General features: G+C 34.6%; 1 protein-coding gene across 27 annotated transcripts in view; it reads left to right on the top strand.

The window, feature by feature from the left end:
- Adgrl3 (adhesion G protein-coupled receptor L3) overlaps nucleotides 1-26,635 on the top strand; it is a 734,954-nt gene that overhangs the window by 694,241 nt on the left and 14,078 nt on the right. For 8 of the 27 annotated variants that reach the window (XM_075942842.1, XM_075942836.1, XM_075942849.1 and 5 more), the window contains 3 exons: nucleotides 4,214-4,342; nucleotides 9,329-9,346; nucleotides 11,232-13,599. The exons of 2 other annotated variants lie outside the window; for them this stretch is intronic. In XM_075942842.1, the coding sequence (XP_075798957.1) occupies nucleotides 4,214-4,342; nucleotides 9,329-9,346; nucleotides 11,232-12,031 (947 nt within the window). In that variant the 3' untranslated portion in view covers nucleotides 12,032-13,599. Of the gene's footprint in view, nucleotides 1-4,213; nucleotides 4,343-9,328; nucleotides 9,381-11,231; nucleotides 13,600-26,635 lie in introns of those variants that run through there. 17 more of the 27 variants (XM_075942847.1, XM_075942852.1, XM_075942848.1 and 14 more) reach the window with 5 other exon arrangements.

Here is a 26,635-nt window from a genome sequence, read left to right as displayed (position 1 = left end):
TGAAATGAAAATCAACTTTAGAACTCAGCTTGTCTTCCTATATTCATAGCCTTACTGCCTGAAGTGCTTTGAAAGTAAACTCCAGAATTTAAAAAAAAAATAAAATTAAATAAAATACCTGGAGAACTGAAATGGAATGTTATTCTGGGAAGGGCACAGCGGAAGGATTATCTGGAAAAAAAAACTTTAATCGCTTCACTAGAATTCATTCAGAAATTCTTTCTTTTCAAATATCTATCATTTTCCCCTTGTATGCTGGGATTTCTTATAAGATGAACAATAAGAAAAAAACTAAACAGTGAGCCATTAATTTCTTGTTTATACAAAATTTTCTCAAGTTTGTTTGTTATTTATTGCACAGATTATTTTTATATTAGCATAAAAACTATTTTTGTTATAGGATAAAGGAATATTTGACATTTTATATTCGCTTGTGCTGTGTGTACAGTGTGTGTGTGTGTGTGTGTGTGTGTGTGTATGTGAAGATAGGCCAGAGCAAGCAGTTAGCAAAAATCTTCCTCTGTTATTTTCCATCTTTTGTGGGGGAGGAATTGGTGTGTGCAAAACTTATCCTACTTTTTGGAATATTTTTTGTAGCATTTTATTTTTTTTTATTTAAAAATTTTGAAATTAAAATACCCTCACATCATTTTCCCCCTTCAACCCCCCCTATCCAACCTACCTTGCTAGCTAGCTCTTAAATTCTTGGCTTTTATTTCCTTAATCATTATTACGTGTGTGTGTGTGTGTGTGTGTGTGTGTGTGTGTGTGTGTGTGTGTGTTGGTATATATTCTTAAATGTATACCTACAACTTGCTAAGTCTATTTAATATTAGTTGTACATATATGATTTCAGAGCTTGTTTTGAGACTGGGTTTCTCATAGATCCTGGAGCTTACTGATTTAGCAAGCCAAAGCCGTCAGCTGCAGAGAAAAGCCTTCTGCTCCACATCCCAGGGCTAACACTCACAGCCACATTTGGTCTTTCTCTTGGGCGGCTGAGGGCCAAACTGATATCCTTGTGCTTTTATGGCTAGTACTTTATCAATGAAACCATCTCCAATCCCTCATTCTACATCTTACACTCTATAAAGTTAATAAATATATTGTGTGGAAAGGTCTCTCCCTAGTTTATTTTCCAATTAATTTCTGTTAGCTAATATGTGAGGAAGGTATAGAGATGCAGGAATAAATCCTTACCCTTTGGTGTATTTGAGGGATATAAATATTTTGAGTATTTTTCTATTTTTTGACATTGTTTTGACATTAGTTCACCTTAAGTTATATCTTTCATTTTTTTATTTAAATACTTACTTAACATTATTATAAAGGGTAATTATTTGATTTAAAATATGCACTTTCCTCTTGGCTTGAAAGTGATGGAATAAATTGCATGCTGTAGTAGACATTACTTTCATACAGTTTGTTTTAAAGATATTCTATAGAGTAAATATTGTGTCACACAATTATAAACATATGGAAAAAACAAAACATAAGCGTTTTCACTTTAGAATTTCCACTCTTGTCTTAAGGACACTATAACACATTGCTTTTACTTTTAAAGAATAAATGCCCTGTATGTGTAGTTCTTTATTGAAAAATAACATTCTGGCAGACCTATTTTGTGACTTATAGCTGGCCTCACATTGCACAATGAGAGACAGTTTAAATGAACATACAGAATAACACCAGCCAGTAAATGCTGAGTACTTACTAGTGATACATTTGATTGAGTTCTATGCAAATTCCACACAGGATGTCCAGAAGACAAACAATGAGTTATTTACTGAAAGATCTGATATTTTCAACTTTAGTGCATTGGCAGGCTACATGATCCTTTAAATTAATTTTCCAGTTTCAAACTTTTGTGGTTAAAATACATGTTAGTTTACCAGTATCTTACCAGACAAAGATTAACTATTTAAAAAACATTAACACTCGTTTGCCAAATGCCCCTTTATTGCATTTAAAACACTTCCTATATGTGGAGAAGAGTTTTGCCTTGCAAACTAAGTCTAGTTTACTTTTATTAGAAGGTAATATACATCTGTATGTAATTGTATAAAACAATGTGGAGCTAGCTATCATGCATGCCAGTATCTTGTGAATCTGAATATCACAACCAGGATATTGATCTGCAATGATGCATCAGACTTATTCAGATTTCATCAGCTTTATTTGTAGCTAAATGGTGTTTGTGTGTTTATGTATTGAGTGCAATATTATCCTAAAGTAGAGTCATTCTGCCACTATCACAGTCAATACTCAGAATAGTTTCCTATTTCTATGGCTGCAGGATATGCTCTTGTGACCACATTCCCTTGCTTTCTCATTCTGTCTTTGATCCTTAGCAACCACTCATCCGTTCTCCTTTTACATGATTAATATAGATGTATATATACAGGTATATGTATATACATCTATATAAATGGAATTACATAGTATGTAGCATTTGGGCTTTGACTCTTCTCTCCCAGTATAATCTTTAGAAATTTAGCTAGTTTGTAAAGCATACAATGATTGCTTTTTTTGATTGCCTAAAAGTCTTCCATAGTAAGTAAGATATTTGGCAGCCTATTTGACTATCTTATTAGCCATCAGTTGAAAGAAATTCAGGCTCTTTCCTGTTTGGGGCTATTAGAAATACTGCTGCTGGGAATTTCATTTACAAATTATAGCATGAAAATGAATTTCAGTTACTCTGGAATCAGTGTCCAAGAATGGAGTTGCCAGATGACATGGTGACTTTTTTGTTTAATGAGAATCTGCCAAACCTTTTTCGAGAGTAACTGTGATTTTATATTGCTATCCATGGCATGTGATCAATCAGGTTTCTCTGCTCCCTTCCCTATATTCTCTGCTGAGGCTGTTTTCATTTTACAAATACAGTGTTATTGTGATTTAAGACATTCCCCTATGGATAACCACAGTTCTTCTGTGAACTTAACCCTTGTGAATCTTTTCTTTGAAAAGTCTATTTATCATTATCTATCTGTTTCTGAATGGATTTTGTTTGGTTTTAATATTGATTTTTTTGCTTCTTACTGCTGATTTCTGAAAGGCTTTTCTATGGTTTAGATTAGTAGAATAGCAAATACTCATAGACTTATAAAAAATATATTTTCCCAGTCTGCAGTTTGTATTATGTTCATACTCATATTTAATTAGCCTGTATTATATATATCCTTCTAGTCTACAGTGTATATGTTCATTCATATATACTTATGTACTCAATCTACCCCGATAAGATTTATGTTTGTCTTTCCTCAATCGCATTACCCCTTCATCTGACATAAATCACAACCTAACATATCATTTTCATACATAGTCTAAACATATTTAATATAATTATTCCTCTTATCTTTTCCATTTTGGGTCATTGATTTTGTAGGTAGCAGGTTGTCACTATAGTGCTAATATGCTAGACACTAACAATATCTGTTAGCTAACACTTAACACTCTGTTAGTTTAGCATTCTAAAGTTTGAACAACTAGTTGGAAAATGGAAAATATATATGTGTAACTGTGTGTGTATATTCTTTGATAACATGAAGTCGATACTTTATTTAAAATTAGTAACATATGATTTTCATATTTGTTCAATCAGATTAGTATGCTTACTATGGTGTACTAAATAAATTGTACTTTATTTTATTGCAATTTAAAATATTTTCATAGAATTTTACGCAATATCAAATTCTTCTGCTGTGTCAACAACTGCTCTCCAAATGAGTGTTCAATCATATTTATTGCATTTTGTTCTTTTTTACTTTTGTGGAAAAAGAAAAGCCTCAATGGTTTCTGTGAATGAGGGAACATCTTTGTTTAATTTTAGCTTTCTTTCTGCATTTTAACCTTTTCTTTGTCTGGCTTTAGCTTTATGTTTTGTATGGATGGCAAGATTTGATTTTTTTTTTTAAATTTTGATTTCAGTTTTTACAAGCATGGGAATTCTTGCATACACCTTGGGAAAGAGAGTACCCTAGATACGGCTTAATCAACACTGTAAACTCTTTCCCATTTACTCAAATATGTGCATCGTTGAAATGCGTGTGCCAGTATTTTGTTTTATTTTATTTTAGTCTATTTAGCTGCCTGCCTGTAATCAGGACTATGTCAATTGTTGTCATTCTAAATGTTTCCTTTCTTTTTATCAAGCTCATTTGCCTGATTGACCTTTTTTTTTCTCTGTCTTTCTATGGGGCTGCTCCAGGAGCCATGGCTAATCATCTTATAAGCAATGCTCTGCTTCGTCCGCATGGTACTAACAATCCCTATAATACATTGCTTGGGGAACCGGCGGTCTGTAACAACCCTTCTATCAGCATGTACAACGCACAAGGTGTGCTGGAGTTTCTCTTAAGTTTTCCAAGTGAGAGTCCCACTTTATGTAGCTTTGATGAGCACATTCGATTTTCTTTTCTCCTGCCTTTCCTTGGTTTTGGAAGCAGACACACAGACTCCTTCTACATTCTGCTCCTCTTGGTGCTTTGATTTTCCATTTTCCTTAGGCTTCCTTAGTAAGAAGTAGATGCCTCCCGATAAGCAAATGCCTGAGTCATCAGTGTGTGTTTGTTTTCCTGTGCTGTTATGAAATGTATTGTGGTTTGTCAGTACTTCCCTGTTATTCATTTATTTCTATATTAAATACCTGTGTCCTTATTGTGAGAAATGAGAATATTTGTCTAAGGTAAGTAAGATAAAGGAAGACTTGATTCAGTAGTCTTAATGTTATAAGAGTGGGGAAATAAATCTTTCTTTGCTGTATCATGAAGTTCACTGTGGGCACAAAGCATTAGTATTGATGAAAGCATTAGATTAACTCCAGGGAAAAGTACATTGACCTAAGCCATGGGGGACAGAGCAGCAGGCTGGATGGCAGATGCCATCTCACTTCTCGCTCAGCTCTCGCAAGGCCTATAAGAGTTGTTCCAGGCAAGTCACATAAATAAATATATAGATATATAGATAAATAAATAAACAAATAAATAAATAATAAAACATACTTATTGTGAAGATGGTTTCTCTGTGCATTGTCTTGCTTAAAATTATATAAAAAATCATCTCTCAAGAAAAAAAATAAGCATACATTTTTTAAAAAAAAGTCTTCTAGTATAAAATTTTTTAAAAAAATCTTTTGCAAGCATGAAAATTTGATAGGAACAAAGAGCATTTTTAAGTATCCTATTTCTGTGAATGTAAAAAGACCACAAAAATTACTCAAGTAAAAGTTGCACAAAATAACCGCCCTCCCCCCCCCGGTGATTCACTCATTTAAAATGATGTTTCTCAGAAGATTCATCAAGATGGGGACTTCTTTGGTTCCTTTAAATCAAATGTGATAGATTAGCATTCTATTTCTGTTACACTCTGAACACTGGGAGGTTTCTTGTTTGCTTCCTTTTCATTTGATCTGAGTGAAGGATTATAGCTGTAATTGTGTAAACCTGTGCCCCCTTCTAAAAAGGGGTGCTCTCTGGTATTCCAGCGCATCTCACACCTCTGAGTGTGCACACATGGCTCCTTTCCCTGTGCTAAGAATTTATTGGAAATTATTTTTAAAGTTTTCAAGTTATCCATTAAATTGTGACTTTAAGATGTTTGCAAATAAGGAATTGTACAAGCCCTCAGCCCCATCAAGTTTCTTGAGGCCTGCATGTCTAAGACTCACAGACTTTAAGAATCTGAAGAAGGGGCCTAGAAATGAACTCCTCACTTGAAGCTGTCTGTACGGTTCAGTTTTTCCTGTAACAATGGCCTCCACACCTCAGGATCCCATATATTTATGACTGAAGTGCTCAGTCTGTTTTTCATGTCTGTCTATATCTCCCTAGCTATGCCACTTAAGTCAGTTTCTGGAGTAAAAGCCAAGGACTCCTTTTTCATTTTATATTAAAAGGAGCCAATGTGTTTTCCTTTGTTCTTCCATGTCCCTTCATCAAACAGAGCAATCAGTGTGAGACAGTGTCTGGACCTTTTCCTGGTCACCCTCTTCATACTGTTTGCTGTTTCTCAGTGGCCCTATGCCTTAGCGGTACTCTGTGAATTGTGTCCAGCATGGTCTGCCATATGTGATTTGACAGAACAATCTGGTAAAACAAAACAAAAACAAACAAACAAAAAACCCAAACATTTTACTTTGTCCTTCTTTATTTTTCATAGGCAGTGATAAGTAAATATGTCATTATAAGCAATTTAAAACATGCTGTGACACTTATTTTAAATATCAACACATTTTAAATGATGCTACGACACTATTTGTACTATATTTTTTAATTAGATATATTTAACATTATTCCTCTTACACAAGATGTTGAAATTGTTTTACATACTGAATTTAAATTATCTTGGTTTTGCTTTTTTGATTTTTTATACATAATTTATAATTGCTTATATAAGGAAAAACTGCCAATTATTAATTGAAATTTTTTCCCTAAACTAATATTTACCTTTCCATCTTCATCCAAAACTAAAGGAGTTTTTAAAATAAGAAATACATGTAAAACTTATTAAATAAGAAATTTCTGGTGGTAAAACTCTATAAGTAATCTCAATGATAAAGTTTAAAGCTATCCTGAGGTAACTTAGACAAATTGAATATAAAGATATAGAAGCAAAATTTTTACAATGTGAAATTTAAAATATCATATGCGCACAGTGGTATTCTTATGTCATCCATAACTAGACATTGTTGTATAAAGTTATTAATAAATATACAAAGACTTCATCCAGATGAATTTGTCTTTTGTTCAGTAAAGTTAATAAATTCTGTGAGCTATTTTTAAATAAAAAAACTTAAGTGATTTTGTTTTTAGAGTCAAAGTTGAAATTACATAGCTATTTATGTTATAGTTCTTTTTAAGACATTAAAGAACTGTAGTAGTGCTTGAAGTAAGTTTTGAAAAACTAGCCAAAAATATATCCCGGTGATTGTCATATTGGTGCTAATCTTATGCTTTCAGATGAATGCACTTACATTCTTACTAGCAAGGGGAAATCTTACATGAAATATAGGTGGTTCGGTATGTACTGGAGTGGTTCATATTGAATTACCACTTGATTTTGTTCTGTGGATCCTCTAAGTCAGTTGTGCCCATGCTTTTTAGGCACTGGAACATACAGAATGAAAGTATTCATTCTTGCTTGCAATGCCTTTTACTTAAAATTTTGTAAAAGTGTATTTATAGTATTATTGAAGTATATAGAGTTAGAAATAAAAATGAAGAATACACATCTGTTATTATGCCTATGTAAGGAAATATTTAAAATCTCATGCATAGTATTTCTGGACCATTATCTTCTTGTCAGTAAGAGAAATCCAACTTTTTTTAAAATTTATTTTATTTTTTTGATTTCTTGAAACAGGGTTTCTCTGTAGATTTTGTAATTCTGTCCTGGAATTAGCTTATTTTCTACTAGGCTGGCCTCGAACTCATGGAGATTCGCCTTCCTCTGCCTTCAGTGTGCTAGGATTAAAGGCGTGTGCTACCACCACCGGGCTGAGAAATTCAATTTTTATGAAAATAAGTTTCATTGAAAAACTTGTCAAAACAACATTGTATGGAGAAAAAGTCATGGTTTTACTAAAATAAATGAACAGTAATTGAATTCAAATCCAAAGGTTTAAAGAAAGACATAAACTCGAGGGCAGAATGCAGTGAAGAATGCACCATGTTTGGTTGGAATGAGAAATTACATAGACTATAAATTAATATTCCCTTATAGCTTCTAAAGCCTGTGGCTCGGAACACAAGAGATTGTAGAAGAGTCGAGAGAAGTCTCTGACCACCTTTCTCATCCTTGCTCTTTTGAATTAGCACTGTGGCATCAGGTCAGGTGCAGGCTCTTTTGATATTAGTTGCCTCACTTAATGAGCCACAATGAGCAGGAAGCATTTGATTTGTTCATAAACAGTTTAGCTGTTTATTTTAAACTCTCCTTGTAAAGCTAATTCAAAGTTTTAGATGTGATTGCCTCTTCCTCCGAAAAGTAAATTAATATGTAAAATATAAAAACTCTTCCTTTAGCTAGTAAATATGACCAAAATGTGAATATATAAAAATATCAACTCATAAGATTTTACAATTTGTATACACTAACAAAAATCTTAGCGTCAGAAAATAAAACTCATTGAACTACAAGCCGGAGTCTGCTAAAGTGATATGGCCCAGGAGTTGTCTTGATTTTATTTCCAGTTATTTTCACTTTTCTATAAACAAAACAGCAAAAATAATTATTGTTCTGCTCTGAATTACAGATAGGTTTTCCATAGAGTAAAGTTTTTGGGATTGTCTTTTAGATCATCTACTCGTAAAATATTTTGTCAAGTATGATGATACTACAATCCAAAGGAAACTTCCTATTGAGGATGAAAGTTTTTCTTCCACATATTGGGAGGCAAAATACTAAGTGGATTTAATATTTTCCCTGTAGTTAAACATCTTCTTAATGTGAACTTCAAAAATGGCAGCCTTGATCCCTTTATTTTAAACAACTCAGCATCTCTCCAGATACAATGGAGAAAGTAGCCCTTGTACAAGCAAAGAGAAGAAACACAAGTAACCAAAGAAAACAGTTATGAAAACTTCAACTCAGGTTTTCTTTCTGTGTTTTATTTTTAATTCCACTAATGTTTTCTAAAAGTATATGATGTTCCTTTAGCAGATATTTTCTAATATCACATACATATCATATCACAAAGCAGTGATTGAAATAATCATAGTTTAGCAAGATGTACACCTTTAATCCCAGTACTTGGGAGGCAGAGACAGGAAGAATCTCTAAATTTAAGGCTGGTCTGATCCACAGAATGAGTTTCAGGACAGCCAGGACTACACAGAGAAAACCTGTCTTGAAAAAACAAAAACAAAACAAAACAAAAAAACAAAAACAAAAAATAAAACCAAAAAGCGAAACAATGAAGAAGAAAGAAAGAAAGAAAGAAAGAAAGAAAGAAAGAAAGAAAGAAAGAAAGAAAGAAAGAAAGAAAGAGAAATAGTCAAGCTCACCCTCTTTTTATTCTTTGGTTCATGTGACAATTTTATGTGTAATGTAAATGGATATGAAATTTGCAAGCTACAGAAACACTAAAGCATCATTGTACTGGTGTGTATTAAGATGGGGGACCCTTATATTTTGACTAACATTTTAGTCTCTGAATTATGAAAAACCATGTAACACAGACTCATGGATTTGGGGGCAGTGGAAATGATATCCTGTGACTCTTTTTTCTGCATATCATCAATTTGCTTTTGACTCACGTTTCTCCTATTGTCGCTGTGAGCTTACTCGTTGTTTTTTCTTTCCTTTTCTTCATGCTGTCGTTTAGAGCCCTACAGAGAGACAAGTATGGGAGTAAAGCTAAACATTGCATATCAAATGTAATTTTTTTCAGTTCACTTTTATTGCATCACATATAGATGATGTAGTTATTAAAAACAGTTCATCTCACAATTTTCAAAATGAAAGAGCCTATAAATCGACTTCTATAAATATCTGCTAATAGCGATTAGACGCTTTGTTGTCTGATTCTTTTATTCTGTCACATAATCAACGTAATTGTTAAGTCTCATGTAGTGTTTGTGTGAGTTAAATTGTTTTTAAATTAAGCATTTTTTTTGCAAAGTAACCCATAAACTTTTAATTTTAATTAGTGCATTCCATCATTAAAAATGTGTCCCATTGCAACATGCCCACCTTATTTTCTATGGCTGTTTTAAGTCCAATACCAAATGCATTGACAACAAAAATAAAAAACAAATAGCGTGTTTCAATGCATCGGCACCGTTACTCATAACCATTATGCATATCGTGCCAGCCTCTCCCACAGCAATCACCTGTCATATGCAGCACTTTAAGAAAGCATTTACTTTTTTTTCTTAACATTGTGAATTTGTGTACCAGATATTTTATGACATGAAAATAAATCGCTTCAACCTATGTCTGTGGTGACTGCTTATTAATGGATTTCACGAGCTGCTAGTTTTGAAATCTGTTTTACTTGAATGTAAAGCATGTGAAAAGTCCATATAAAATTGGCCATCTATGTGACATGTTGTTTCAACGGTCATCAAACTGGGTTTTCATAAACATACAAGAGCATCACAGATATAGAATGGGTGCTATATTTTCAAAATTTAGAAGTGTATTGTGAGGTTTAAGAGAATTTTTCAAGTAAATTTTTTGAAAATACCCTTCCTTATTTATCAGCACTGGCTAAATGTGTAGGTGATTTTTTTTCCCTTTGTGGATGTGCTCAAAGTGATTTATGAAACTATTATAGATTCTTGAACTTCTGCTTATTCAAGGGAATGCAAAAACCTTGAAGAAGTTTGTGGTTAAATTTATTTCCCTGCAGCTGTTTCTTGCCAGAATAAAATGTTTATCTTCTTTCTAAGTAAATTTTAATACATCCCAAGTCATCAGTCACTATAAGATGGTAATTTTTAATAATGATGTCCTGCTTTTAGGAATAAAACCCTCTGTTTTTACACATTCTTCTGTAGTATTTTCAGTGACCCTGAATAATAACTTATGGGTTAATATAGTAATAACTAAAGTGATTACGCAGTAGAAAAATCCAAACAATTTTGAAAGTATATATAAATTATTTCGATGTGTCACTTATTTGACTGGGCATTATTTCATGACTTGCAAATTTAATCTAATACTTTTGTGGTTTTTGTATGCAACAATTATTTTAATCTTCCTAAATTATATGTCAAATCACCAAAAGCTGCTTTTCTTACTTTTGAATTACATATTCAAAGTGCCACACACGAATTATGTTATAGCTATTTCAGAGATATGTATCTCTAACTAGAGATGATGATTTAGCTGACTTTGATGTGTATAAATTGAAAGCAACAAATGACTATCTAAAAAAACTTATTTTAATTTGCCAGTTACAGCTAAATGCACTCCATGTATCAAATTCCATTTGTTTGAAATTGGAAATTAATAACATAGTTTTCTTTAAAATTTATTTCAAGTAGTTCTTTTCTACTTAAAACATTTCTGTTAGTTTTTTGAATTTTATATACATACATGCTGACATGTACAGATTTAATATGCTTTTTGTTTCTTTCCATTTTATATTTAAGATGCTAGCAATTTATACATATTTTAGATTCCATGAATGTTTCTGCTTTTGTGTTTGTGTGTGTGTATGTGTGTGTGTGTTCAATGGCTCATTGGATATAAATGTCATAGTGTCTTGTAATCTTTTTCAGAGGGGCTTCTGAACAATGCCAGGGATACAAGTGTCATGGATACTCTACCACTGAATGGTAACCATGGCAACAGTTACAGCATTGCTGGCGGTGAATACCTGAGCAACTGTGTGCAAATTATAGACCGTGGCTATAACCACAACGAGACCGCCCTAGAGAAAAAGATCCTAAAGGAACTCACTTCCAACTATATCCCTTCGTACCTGAACAACCACGAGCGCTCCAGTGAACAGAACCGGAATATGATGAACAAACTGGTAAACAACTTAGGCAGTGGGAGTGAAGATGACGCCATCGTCCTGGACGACGCAGCGTCCTTTAACCATGAGGAGAGTCTGGGCCTGGAACTCATTCATGAGGAATCTGATGCTCCCTTGCTGCCCCCGAGGGTTTACTCCGCTGAGAACCACCAGCCACACCATTACAGCAGGAGACGGCTCCCCCAGGACCACAGCGAGAGCTTCTTCCCTCTGCTAACTGACGAGCACACAGAAGATCTGCAGTCACCGCACAGGGACTCTCTGTACACCAGCATGCCGGCCCTGGCCGGCGTGCCCGCTGCAGACAGCGTGACCACCAGCACCCAGACCGAAGCCGCAGCGGCCAAGGGTGGTGACGCCGAAGATGTTTACTACAAAAGCATGCCAAACCTGGGCTCCAGAAACCACGTGCACCCGCTGCACGCCTACTACCAGCTGGGGCGCGGCAGCAGCGATGGATTCATAGTTCCTCCCAACAAAGATGGGGCCTCTCCGGAGGGAACTTCCAAAGGACCCGCGCACTTGGTCACTAGTCTATAGAAGATGACACGGAGATGGCAGCCAGCAGGACTGCGAACACCCAGTGGACCATTCTGCGTTGACCTAAGCAGTGGTCATCCTGTGTACTCCGACACCTGATGCTGTTCTCGAAAGAGAGACTCTCTGACATTTTTTTTTTAACTTGAATTTTTAGTCGGCCCAGGGGAGAGAGCTCACTGCTGAGACCCTCCTGTGCCCCGTTCTTCCCCATCCTTTCCCCTCAGATGGAGACTTCATTATGTTAATGAACGAGATATGAAGAAAATGGCGCTCATTGTGGCCTTGTTGAATTATGTTGTGTTTGTTTTAACATCTCTGATGCTCTGTTACTAGAATCACAAGGACCTGTTGTTGTTTTGTTTTGTTTTGTTTTTTTAAAAAAGGCCAGAACAATGGTTTGAAATTAGTAACAATGCTGCATCTAGATTGGAGTGCTGGCCGGCCGTAGAAGCAGAGAAGAACTGTATTACCTAGCGGTTCATGGTCACTCACAACCTGAGTTCACCACAGCAGGAACAGCTGTGGGAAACAAAAACAAAACAACACAATGAATAATCTGACGGAGGGGAATTCTAGAATTATATGCTAAGTGCATATTTTATGATTTGCTGTATTAACTGATGATAAAACTAATGGCAGAAACAAATTGAACAATTTCTATGTAATGTACAGATACTAGCATTGCACATATAGTCTGCTTTCTGTTCCTCCAGAATTTGAGTCCTGTTAATGTAGTGGCAAAGAAGAAATTTTCTTTTGTGCTAGTCTTGCAAGTTTGTCTACCAGTAAAAGAGCCAAGTTTCCTTCCTTTCTTGTTTTCTTCTTCTTTTTTTTCTTTTGTCCCTTCCCCCCACCTCTTTTTTTCTTTAAAAATTCACCTGGCAAAAAATAATAATAATAAAGAAATGAAGCTATCACTTTATAAGAATCATTTTCTAGTAATGCAAACAAATTATTTTTTACAAAAAATAAAATAAAATAAATAAAATTAGACATCCTTCCCTCACTATATATCTTTATCCAGCCCGAATATTTCCAGAACCTTTTTTTTTTTGTTTTTGTTTTCGTTTTTGCAAATTAGAGCAGGACAAATTTTTATGTTTCCCGGGCACATCTGTTGTAATGCAAAGCATATTTGGCAAGCAGTTCATCACCAAGGCAGTAGCTATGATTCTAGAAGCTAAGAGGTGTCTGTAGAGCTAGAGGGGCTTCTGCATGTGAAAAGCTGTATTCCATAGGCCTTCCAGTGCTGAATGCGCAGTGTGACCCCCTGAGGGTGCCTGCACTACCAATTGATAGAGGAATTTCCCTCCCTCCTAGTGAGAGTGGAAAGGTCAAATTATTTTGAAATGATTTTTTTTAAAGTCTTCTGTTAACAGGAAAATTTATTTATTTGACAGGATTTTAAGTAATGTAGGAATACAAATGGTAAATTAGCAGCACATATAATTTTTTTTAAATTTATGATCCATTTTGTATGGTCTCAAGTTGGATGACCTCATTACTAATATTTGTTGTAAAAGTGAAACTTGTTTGCCAACCAATAAACAACTGATTGAGATTTAGAAGAGATTGTTTTGACGTATGTACTATATTATCAAGTATTCTCTTCATTTTTCTTGCCTTTCCTTTCTTCCTTTATCAGAATATAAGCTTCCCTTATCCTTTGTGATCCAAGTGAGCCACACCAAAGGAATCAATCTAAGTTCAATATAGAAACACAGCATGGTGCAGGTTTTGCAGACAAAGTCAACCAAGGAAATGGGGTGAGCTGAAGAGTAACACACACTCAAGCAGTTAACAAAGACCACTGTGTGCTTACTTGTAAAGTGTCACTAGGCTTGTGTCTAGAGACACATTCGTTCCATGGTTTAAACATCACATTTGACAGAGTCTTCTACACCCCCCCCCCACCTTTTTGTAAGCTCCATTTTGATGGAGAAATTTGCAAATGTAAATTTACTCAATTGGCTAAGAGATGCAATAGAAATAGCACAGATCTTATTTATTGAAGAGGAAAGGATCAGACCTTTAAAAATGAACACACAGTATTAGGTTTCTTCATGGCAATCTCAAAGATACTTCATTGTGTTGATTCTCCTCCTCCATCCCTCTGACTCCCGTTTGTAGTCTTCTGTCTCATAGCCCTTTGTACCTGCATGCCTCATCTGTCTGACAGGTTTTACAATATTTTTTCTTTTTTTCAGCTTATGGGAAAAAAATAAGGACACAACTAATTCCTTCAAAAGAACTTCTAAATCTTGCACTTCTGCTACCTGCAGCTTCTGAGCAAGGAGCCCCACTTAGAATAAAACTCAAATGAACTTGCCCAATTATATTTTCTGTAGTACATCCTGCGGCTTACTTTATTCAAGTCTACACACTAGCCATCTAGAAATAATAGATCAAGATGGGAAGCGTTGAGAGTGGGATGAGCCAGTTACCCATACAAACTTTAAATCCTGTGACAGAAGTAAGCTGTGTTGGATCAGAGCAGGCGTTATTTTGAGAGCCACTTCAGAATCCATGGATCATTCCATCTTAGTCAGCTGACGTGAATATTTTCTTTAAGTCCATGGACACTTTAGTTAGAAGGAGAATCAGTAGCATTAGAAGTAATTACTTTCCCCTGAGGCTATAATGGTAATGATAGCACCCAAAAGTTGTTTAATTCATGTAATGTTTTTTATATATACATAAGTATATATGTGCCATATATGTATTTGGTAATCTAACAAATCCCTTTGTGGGCCTATCTAAGGCAGCCTTGGAAATATTCATTTTCTTCTGTGAACTTCAAGTATTTGTGCTTGATTTGAAAACTCTAAGTGAAAACAGTATCAGAGAAAACCTGGTTTCACGAAACAATGGGAAAACTACTTCAGTTCAGCTTGCTCGGTACTCTGATATTGCTACCTTTCTGATGTGGGAGTGTCATATATCAATCTGTTGATTTCATTGGTTAAAATAAAAGAAGCTGCTTGGCTCTCATTGGTTAGGAGATAGGTGGGAGGAGTAAACAGAACAAAACGCTGGGAGGAAGAGGAAGTGAGGTCAGACTCCACAGCTCTTCTCTCGGGAGCAGACGCAGGAGAGACGCCATGCTACCTGCTCCAGGGAAGACGCACACCATGACCCAGCTCCGACCCAGGATGGACTTAGGCTAGAATCTTCCCGGTAAGCGCACCTAGGGGCGCTACACAGATGATTAGAAATGGGCTAGTCCAGGTGTGAGAATTAGCCTAGAAGAGAATGGGCCAAGCAGTGTTTAAATGAATACAGTTTCCGTGTAATTATTTTGGAGCATAAGCTAGCCGAGCCGGGCAGGCGGCTGGGGTTTTGGGGACATAGCCCTGCCGCCACCGCCCCATATTACTACACCTTTCTATATGAAACTTTTTGTTTCATTACACAGAATTTGAGACAGGTAGCCTCCCCATTTCTACAGGAACAGCTTCACAGAAGATCACTTGGATACATAAACCAGTGTAGAAGGCCTTTGCATATTATTGGTTAACTTTGCTCTTGCATCAAGATGAAAGGGTCATTGTAGACCTCTCATACATATTGACTGCTGTGCTTCAGAATAATAAAAATCCCCAAGTTTTCAGATGAAGGGAGTTTCTATTCCCTATTTGATTCTAATTAAACAGAAGAAAAAGTGGGTAAAGAATTTGACTTTTCATCGTTTCAGTAGAAATTTGTATATTCACTTAGTCTTGCGTATACGAGCTAAAGTCCTGAAGCTGCCTCTCATTCTCCCACCCACCATTTCACGTAATGCCACTGACCTGTTAACACTATTAATTGTTTCCTCATTCTGAAACCTTCTGTTCTAGGTTTTCAGCACCCTATGGCATTTGTGATATGCTTTTTTTGCCTGTCTTCCATGAAGTAGATTTCTATCAAATAGACTCAGTGAACATCCACAGAACATTATTTAGCCAATTGAAAGAGAAAGGCATGTAAATGAAATAAACCAGTTATTGCTTCCTAGTAAATAATATTTTTGTAATATTTTACACTTGAAGTTTTCTCCTTGTTGCAGTCTTAAGTGACATGATACTTTGTCAGGGCAGTAGCTAATGGACCTCAGGTTTAATTGATTCTTGTATTGCTGGCTCGTTGCATAGCCAATATTGCTAATTGATGACATTTATAGGTAGAGATTCAGAGAAGAAAAGTGGTTGGAATTCACTTAAATTTTGTGGACATTCCTCTTTGTATAATAGAGTAAATTTGAACACATGGGAAATAAATGTCCAAGTCTTATGCTAGAATAGTTTTAATGTATCAAAAGAATTGGCATAAGAACAATTAATTATATTGAGATAAAAAGCCAGGGAATTTTATTAAACAAAGGCAGGTAATCAAATTATCCATAATTTCCTGTAAAGAAAAAGTCCATTGTGTCTCTAGATTCACACATATTTTATGATATGTACTGTTTTAAGACCACCAGCATAATTTTAAGAATTGACGCAGTAAAACAATATTTAAAAATTAGATTTTTAATCTTCAGTATTAACTGAATGTGATAGATACCCTGACTTTAAAGGTAACATTAAAAACTTTCATCAGTGACTGGCTCCAGATTTTTGGAAAGAGGAAAAAAATAGCTCAACTATAGATCAACTCTGTACTGAATTTTGCCCTCTTCATATTAATGAAAATATTCAAATTTTGAAGTTGTTCATCAGTATTTGAATAAAATCATTTTTCTTGTAATATTTAGGTGTAAAAAACACCACCAATAAAATAGGTAAATAAACAAAAACCATTTTAACTATAAACAGACATCAATTTAAACTTAAGGAGTCAAAAGTAAACAACCTGAAACACTAATCTGGTTGTAAACAAAGGTGTTGTCTTTAAAACAAATGCCAAAAACCACATTGACATTAGTGTTTTACTCTAACATAAATAATTGCTGTAAAATACTAAGAACAAGCGTCCCAGTATCTTATAGTCCAGAATATAAAGATTTAATTTCAGTTTTAGTATCTCATAACTTGTGCATTTCTAATTAAAATTTAGATGTCCTCACATCAAATTTTAGGAAGTTGAAGACACGGAAGGGATAAAAGCGCATGGAAAAACAGGTTCTGGAAACATTTTTGTATAAATGAATTCTATGAAAGAATTTTCTTGGAGTTCATAAAATGGGATCAAAAGAGTAAACTTAGTATTGTAATCAGAAAATCTTAAACCATCTTAATGTGTTTAGACATCCATACTTTCATTTGTAATCCAAAAGTGTCAATAGTTTCAATAGTGACCTGTGTCCTGGTTAAGCCACAGGGGACATGTCCACGACAACCACTTACCCTGATGATATCATGTTTGCTTTGAAAAGGAAATCAGCCTTTTGTCTTTCACCTGTACATATGTTTACACAATATAATTTTTTATAAGTTTTCAGAGAAAGTAACTTTTTTACAGTTATTAACTTGGTGTGTTTTATTCCCAATTAGCAAGGTAGTTACTATAGTTTTGTCTAGTCTCATTTTAAGTAATTACCTAGTCTTTTCTCAAGAACAAAAAAGCATGTTCAACTCTAGCATTTTAAAATTATTATTAAAATGTCGATTCTAAATACTTTTTTTGTTCTTTACCTGTCTTAACAGTATGTCAACTGTACTTTTTCTCATTTAGTACCTTTCCTGTCCCCTATAGGGCATGCTTAAGGTAAGCAGGAAACTGCTTTAATGTGAAGATGGTTTAATGTGAAGAGTTCAAGGACACCAACTTCTTTCATTAAGCTAGTCTTTTTAAAACCAAAGTATGAATGGAAGGAATCAGAACCAGATTGGCATATTTTGTCCAACTACCCAAGACCTACATTAGATCTACAGAGAAAAGGCTTCTGGGGGGAAGGAATAAAAATCACTTAAAATGATAAAAAAAAAAAAACTTTTGAACCTGATGCTACTGATGTGTTAAGAAAAAAAATTGTACTATCCCATATTTTTATAATTTTAATACCACAGAAAATACAACACACTTTAGTGCTTTGTAGGTATTTCTCATAGGGTTAGATCTTGTTATAAAGACATTTCAATATGTCATAAATGTTTCTAAGATATAAGTATTTGCTTCAATTCACCTTCTCTCTCTACTCTGCTGACTACTATACACCAACACACTTAATGCTACTAGTGGCTTTGTGGTCTTTAAAGCTTTGTTACGGCTCTCTAGTATACATTGGATTGATATTAAAAGTGTCTACAAAATAGCCAGCCAATATTCTTTGTACAAAAATAACATGTTTTATATATTAATATTGTTGACTTTGCAAATTGCTATCATGCTGACAGTATTACCCTCAAGTCCTATCTTCAATTACTGCAGTCAGTTCACTCAATCTGCAGCGTTGCACGTGGGTTGGCCTATTAAAATCCCAGGTAATGCAAAGCATCTGAAGGGATTCCCAGTGCTTCCTTCATCCTAGAATGTTGAAGGGAAGATCTTGAAGGAAGAAGTTCACTCAGCTTCTGGAGATCTGAGTTAGACATTGTTCTTTAGACCGAATAGTTCTACATTGGAATGCTACAACTTTTGCTCAAAAGAGGAGGTTGCCCAGAATTTACTTAACCCAGAATCAGAGTATTTACACTCAAAGGATTTAGATATGTTTTACTGGCCATACAGTGCCAAAGTTCATGCTGCATTAAGCAGAAAATAGCTGTAAAAAAATAGACATGAAGTTACTTTGTAAAGTTAGGGTTTTTTCCCCTGATGGTTGAAACAGGCAAAATGATCCTGACAACATAATTGATTGACTTCAAGAGATGTCTCACAAAATTAATGTACCAACAGGACTTGGGAATAGTGGTTTTTTTCAGAATTAGAACACAGCGGCTAGGATATCATGGTCTCTTATGCTACAATTAGAATAGCATTTTATAGTATTGTTTTCAAAGCCTCAAATTTCAACTCTCCCAGTGGCTGATGATTTCACTGACATTTTGAATCACAAAAGTCAAGGAAAATCACTAAATTTTGCTTTTCACACCCAAGTGAAGCATAAAGATTTCCTTTACCATCCTGAATAATAAAAGATGTTGTGTCTTGAAGAACTATCGATAGCAGTGTGTGTGTGTGTGTGTGTGTGTGTGTGTTTGTATGTGCTTTGTAAACATGTCTCCTTTGTCTATGTATTCTAACATGGATGTTAATGTTCTAACATCTAAAATGTCCTGTAAACTATTGTAGCACAAATAATACAAAGCCAGAGACAGGTACTGGGGTTCAACCTGAAGATCAGCAAAGCAAAAACAGCCAAGAGCCCTTTCTTCTTTGAAATCTCCAACCGAAAAAGAGCAAGTTCCTGTTTCCCTCTTTAAAGTCCTTTCTTGCGCTGGGATTAGAAGCATGCACCACCACTGCCAGGCCTCTATGGCTAACTAGTATGGCTGCTGCGATTAAAGGTGTGTGCCATCACTACCTGGCTTGTATGGTTGACTAGTGTAGTTGCTTTGCGTTGACCGTCAGGCAAACTTTACTTATTAAAACACAAATAATATACCACTATAAACTATAAAGTCAAAAACAATAGAACCAGGTTGTTTTCCCTTGACATCTTTGAACAAATTTTATGTGAGACAGATAATTGGGAAAGTTTTACATATTGTATTTCTTCACAAGATTTAAATTTAATTCATGATATGCCTCTTAAAAATAGCTTAATTCCAAGACTAACGACTAACCAAGCTATTTCTCACAAATATGAAAGATCACTTTTAGAAGCAAACATACAGCTATTGCGACTTTGGTGTCAGAGAATTCTCCGATAATCACATGACATTCTTCTGACCATGCACAATAAAATATCAAGCTATTGGATCTCCACTTCTCCCTTGTACAATCTTTTTATCTTTTATTTTAATGCTTTGTACAATCACTTGTAAAATCATGAGCTTCAAAAGTCAATAAAATGTCAGTAAGCAATCAGTGGTGTAGTTCCTGTTGTCATGTGGCGACTTGCAGAGCTTTGGTTTTGAGGGATTGTTTCAAGCTATAGGATTATAATAATCATGTATTTCTTGTGCCTCTCATACTTCAACCCTGCCAACCTTCCCTCCCATACTGGACATAAAGTAGGAGGACTTGCTTTTCTTTTGTTTTTAAAGAACTGTTACTACCTAAAGTGTCTGTCAGACATTTGTAACCTACCAGAAGATAAGTGTGATTCATTTTCTTTTTGACCTTGAAGCTTTCCATCAAAAATATATAATGAAATTTAGCCTTATATCTTCCATGTCATCTTAATTTCCCTCAACCAAACAGAATCATGAGAGCCTACCGTGGACTCTGGGTCAAAGGAGATTTTCCAAGCTCTGTGTTGTTGCAGGTTGTTCTATGAAATAAGGGAACACTATGGATTAGTAAATACTTTGGATTGCATAATTGATATTATATGTTAGTCATTTCATGACATCAGGGATTTTGATTGTCTTTAAATTATTATATTACATCATATAAATGATGATGTGTAAAGAACCCACCGCCCTTTCATTTTAATCAGAGAGGTAAGGTACTTAATGAAATATCGGATAATGGGTCTCGAGGATTTTGCAGAACTCATTTCACTGGGCAGTAAAGCACACACATGGAAGGCTGTTGCAAACAATGTACACTGAGTGGACACAAGTGAGAGCAAACGACCAGCAAACTTTCCTTCCATCTTTCTATCAATTGAAGCATGCCTTAGACAAGCCTGCCTTGACTTTGTGTCTGACGTATACCAATTCTATGCCTTTGCAAACATTTTTAGGAATAGGGTTTCCCAACCCTAAATATTAAAATGTAATTTTTATGTGCTATATGAACTTAAAGGCAAAAAATCATCCAGAAGATTAAATTAACTCTAAGTTAATTCCAAGTAGAGCATTTGTGTCTATGGATTCTATTGATTCCATTAGCTTCCTGCCCCCAATGCTTAGATAATAACAATATGATTTTAAATTAGATCAAAGTGCCATTCTGATGCATACGACAGGCTTATGACATCATCAGGTTATGTAGCATATTTCTTAGCATTCACATACGCAGTTTTCCAGTATTCTGTCTTTACTGAATAATCTTACAGGCTGTTATTTTTCAGTGCGATAATGCACCATTTATATCTTCACTCATATTTAGCTGATTGTAAACAATGGTGTTTTTGTTGAAAAATATCTGAAAGATGTGAAACTAAACAGATTTTTTTTTTTACTATAAGATTTCAGAGACTATGCTGCCTGGATATCATGCTGCTTCCTAAGATTATTTGACTCAGAAATCCTTAAAGGCACCAAAAAAAAAAAATGGTACACAATTGAATTCTTCACTGTGAACTCATTGTTAGCTGAATATTTTTGTATCTAAGTAATGTAAGTCAGTGAAATTCTGGGGTTTGACTCCCCTAACAGTAATTGGCTTTCTAAACTATGAGAAACAATCTTATAAAAGTATCTCCCAGATGGTGGCTTCCAGTTCCTAGGTGGAGGTAGAAAAACTGAGATGAATATTTCTAACCACAACTTTCCTTTGAGTATAGCTTCTTAATTTTTATTATCAAATGTTCATTTGACTCAAAAAACTGAAGACAAAACTGCAGTATATTCTTCAGTATATTCTTCTTTCAAGTGTTTCTCCTTTAAAAAGTGCATAAAATTAAGGTGGCAATCTTTTTAAAATGCGTGTTCTGACATGGTCTAGTTCATAATTCTAAACTGTAAGCATGTGCCCTGAGACTACTCCTACTAGCACCAAGATGCTTTGATTTTTTTTTTTTGTCTTCTGTATGTTACCAATTTTTCCTCCCTCAAAAGTAGTTACTTTTATATACTTGGAAATATATTACAGAAAAAGTTTCCATATATTGTTCAATATTATCCAAAGGTCAATTGTTAACGTGGTTGAAAATAAATACATGATATATCACTTCAATAGCATCAGAGGTAAAAATCCTCACTCTGACACTGTACTAATTTGTTAAAAATGACATAGGAAAATTGGAGACTAGATACAAATAAATGTATATACACTTACGCATATGCATTATATATATGCACACAACACATATGTATGTGTTTATGTATGCACAAAGTTGGCCACCAGCTGCAGGCTCTGTATCCTGTGGCTCAAACCAACAGCAGATGGAAAATGTTTGAAAAACAGTGTGTCTGCCCTGAACATGTAGAAACATTTTCCCTAAACAAGACAGCATAATGATTTATATAACATTTACACTTGAAAGATATTATGATTAAGCTAGAAATTGTTTTAAGTTTACAGAAGAATGTTTAAGTTACATGCAAATATTTTACCATTTTATATTAAGGATTTGTTCACTTTCTGATTTTTAAATCCACTATGGGACCCTAGAAAGATCTCAGTATATACTTAGGTGAGGAGAATGCATGTATAATTGCCTGTATAATATACAAATATATTATGCAAAGATATATAATATATTTATATAAAATATACATGTGCACATAGTAATTACACATTATGAGAAAGGCTTGGCTAAAAGGCATTCCTTTTGATATTTATTTAAGATATACCAAATACAATTAATAAAAGTAAGCAAACTAGTTTAGTCATAATAGAATCATCTGATGTGTAACCAGAAAGACTTGTGGATTTTTATTTATCTGCAAAGTGAGGAATAATTACAAAGATACATAGAGAAAAAAGTGAAAAAAATCAAAGAATGCTTAGAAAGTAAAATAATTCGAACTTTTAAAAATAAACATTTCAATCTTTATTATTATTTTCATTTCTTTTATTACAGTATTATAAAACTATGACGTTTACTATGAAAAAGATTTTTATGAGTAAAAAGTCTAATACAGTAACTATTACCAGCTGTGCACTTAACTTTGAGAGATTTCATCTAGACTTTATTCCCAGACACAAGTGCTTTATAAAATGTTTCAAAAAGATCAATTGTTTTTAAATTCCTAGACAAAAATTAAATAAAATGTTGTGTCCATATTGGTGGAGATTCCTTAAGCTTATGAAAACCAAAACAGAGCATGGTATTAATGAAAAATCTGAGTAACAAGTATCCAACCCACACACTGAAAGTGGTCTTTGAGATAACACTTTAAATTTAAGATTCGTGTATGAATCTTAAATCTTTAAATTTGGAACAGAAACGATTAATTAAATCCCTTATTTTCATCTTTACGTTCTTGCTGATAGGAATTGAAAATAGATACATGACATTTAGATGTAGCCTCAGTTCTGCCAATTAAGTTGGATTCCCCCAAATTAACCTACTTTCAAATGTTGGAGAAAAATATAAGTTGTATTAAAATATACATTCCTTGTCTTTCATATTGCACTTCTTAAAGATAATGTATTTTTGCATTCTTGAGAGCACAATGTTGCTTTTCATAAATTCACTGTAACTTATGTAAATAAATCCTTAATATTATATTATATACAGAAACAAAAGAAGAAATAGATTCATAGTAACAATTAAATATTCTGCTCTTAACTGAAATCTTTTTTGATTTTTAAATTTTAAGTAAAATGTATATGTTTTCTCTATTACACCATAAGAGAGTAAGTATGCCTTGCAGTTGTGACTGATGTACAGATAAACTGCCAGAGATTAAAACATAACAATAAATGCTATTAATTGAATCTTGAGAATAAACAGAAATAATGTGCAAGGAGGAAATGTCAAGATGAATACTTGACCCTGTGAAGGGCAGAACATTAATGATCCAGTTTTGCATCTTATTTATTCATTTTTAGAGGACGATGAATTTACCTCTCTGCTCTGCCTTTATGATAAGGGTCAATAGAACAGTCTGCTCAGTATTTTCCAGCCCTCCCTTCATGAGAACCACCTCAGTAAAACCGAATCTCTTGTGAGTTTCAAATATTAGTAAAACTCAATACACACACATTGACATACTGTGCAGCTCAGGGTGAGAATAATAAAATTAACTGTGTATTAAATGTCAACATTTACATTGTTATTCTTAAATGTTCTTAAATATTAAAAAGAAGCAGAAAGCATGTATCAAAGATCAGAACAGAAAACAAATAAACAGTGGCTATAGTTAATTCCCTAAATATGGTTTCCACTCAATTTATAAAAATTGGGGGTTTCTTAAATGGTTAGTTTAAACCATCTTTTTCATAATTTAATTCCTAAAGTAAAATATTTTTCTCAGTGTTATGTTTCCATTACTCTTGAGGGAAGAGCAAGAAAGTATCAAAATAAGAACAGTTACTAATTTGAAAGCAGGAATATTCACAGATGCACATTGGGTCATTTACAAAAAGAGAAGCTCTCCCTATAAATTTGAATTATTGGATCCTACACAGAATCTTGATATCCACAACAATGTCACAACTATCCAAACCCCCTACTCTTTAAATATGACAAATCTACTTTCAAAGAATGAGGCCTCTGGTTGAATAAAATTCAAGTTTTGTTACTCAAAACCAGCATAACAAACACAGTAAAGGTTGTCTCTATGTTTTATTTCTGTTTCTCCCCACGATAACCTCCCCGCCCCATTACTGAGAGACAGTGTTTTATATCACTGATGTGACTTGTATAGATTTCAAGTCTGTACTGCCTGAATGAAAAGCCGGCTCTCCCCATTTTCCACTTGTTTGATTTTGACCAAGTTTCTTCCTCTGCTTTGGTTCCCTTGTCTGTAAAGTTGGAGTGGCAATGAAATCTACTGAATAGCGTTACCGGCATAAGCAAGTAAAACCACTGGAGAAGACAGATTTTGAGAATCAAATCTATCACATAACACATGTCTAAGAATCACACATACGCATGTAGCAGGGCATCTACCTTTTGTTGACAAGCTCATACTTTGAAACAGAGTCAGTTATATTTCCAATAGAATATCTGTGAAGATATAGAAGTATTCTTTCCTACAATCTTTGTTTGGACAAATTGCAAAGAAAGATTCAAATTTATCACTGTTGTTTTTTGTACCTGGCCCTTGATCAGTATTCTCAGGGGAATGTATATCATGATCAGCTCCTCTCAGGTTTTGTTCATTTCTCCCATTAAAGCAGCCACAATTTATCAGGTAATGCATGATGCAGAATGTAGAAAAACAGGATCAGTTCTTATAACCAGGCAATTTGAGTCCATGAGCCCTGGTGATGGATCCCATTCAAACCGGAGCCATGTTACCGCTAAGTTTAACTCTGTTTATCTGTCCTAGATTTCATTATTGGCTCGGGAGTGAAATGTTCAGAAGCAACAGTTACACTCACACTGCAGCCCACATTCCAAAGCTACAACCTTCCTTTCTTTGCGGGTCTTTCCCCCTTTCATCTTAAGGAGTCAAATGGAAAGCAGCCAAAACTCAGAACAGAGTGTTTGGGTGACCTCTGCTCGTGGCTCTCTTATTCCAAAGAACTGAATTTGGTCTGTAACTTTAAGATTTTCAAATAACGAAATGCTATCCTTATATGTCCTTGAGAAGATAATTTAATTGGCTTTGATGAAAACCCTTTTGTACAAGAAAGGGTAGAGATGAAAATACTGGTAGGATTAATCCAGGATTAGCAAGGGATTCCACAAAAACCCTTATTCTCACCAAGCCTCGGGGCATGGAGCTGCGGGTTGCAAACCAGCACAGTATATATATATACGGCTAAGTAAATGAACACTGAAACAGATATTAAGGTCACGTTTTGTCAGAAATTTCACATAAAATCGGTAAGTTTCCCTCCAATTATACTGCACCTTGCACCCAAACACTTTATTACATGGATTGACCCTTATCACATGAGAATGTGCACACGTGCAAACACACACACTTGTGCGCTTTCACTCCTGTACAGCATCACCCATGTGTATTTGCAGAGACACAAGCATGTGGACACATAAAATTCTATCATTTCTTTTCCAGAGTCAGACAATTTTAAGGAGAACTAGGTTGGCAGAGTACATCTGAGTCCGTGCTAATCTTGTGACATTGCTTAGTTGTCTGTAGGTGTTTGTAGAAGCTTCAGGCCTCATGAACTTCCCCTGTCCACTTTGGTACAGCCACTAGTTTTGTCCTTTAAGTTTGGTCAGTCATGCTGATGAGACCTGATGGGTAAATCTCCCGTCATTACTAGGAGACACAATTTAACAAGGCTCCCTGATTGTTTGGCTCTCACAATCTCTTTACCTTCTCCCTTGCAATGTTGTCTGGGCTTTAGGTGTTTTGTCCATGTATCCACTGGGACTGGGCTCCACAGCTCTACATTTGGATTGGCTGTAATTTTCTGTAACGGTTTTTGTCTGTGGCAAAGAGAAGTTTCCTTGATGAAGGGTAAATTTTGGTTTTCCTTTTGAAGCATTTCCAGTTATACTACAAGTCATACATAAATATAAAAAATCTTATTGAATTATCTCATTAAAAAATGTTAGAAGTCTTCAAATCTGAAACTCAAAGACTTGGACCTATACCAGGAGAAATTACTTCTTCTTTCTGGTATATTTAATTTAAAACAAGCTACAGGGGTGACCACCACAAGAAAATAATACCAATCTTCTATCAGAATAATTAAAGGCTAACTGTGATTTAATTACAAATAAGATTGAAAATTTCCACGTTAAAAATTCAGTTGAAA

This window comes from Microtus pennsylvanicus, chromosome 12, assembly GCF_037038515.1.
Source record: "Microtus pennsylvanicus isolate mMicPen1 chromosome 12, mMicPen1.hap1, whole genome shotgun sequence".
In the NCBI taxonomy this organism is placed as follows: domain Eukaryota; kingdom Metazoa; phylum Chordata; class Mammalia; order Rodentia; family Cricetidae; genus Microtus; species Microtus pennsylvanicus.
The sequence above is the reverse complement of the archived record's forward strand: the minus strand, read 5'-3'. Positions and strand labels throughout refer to the sequence as shown.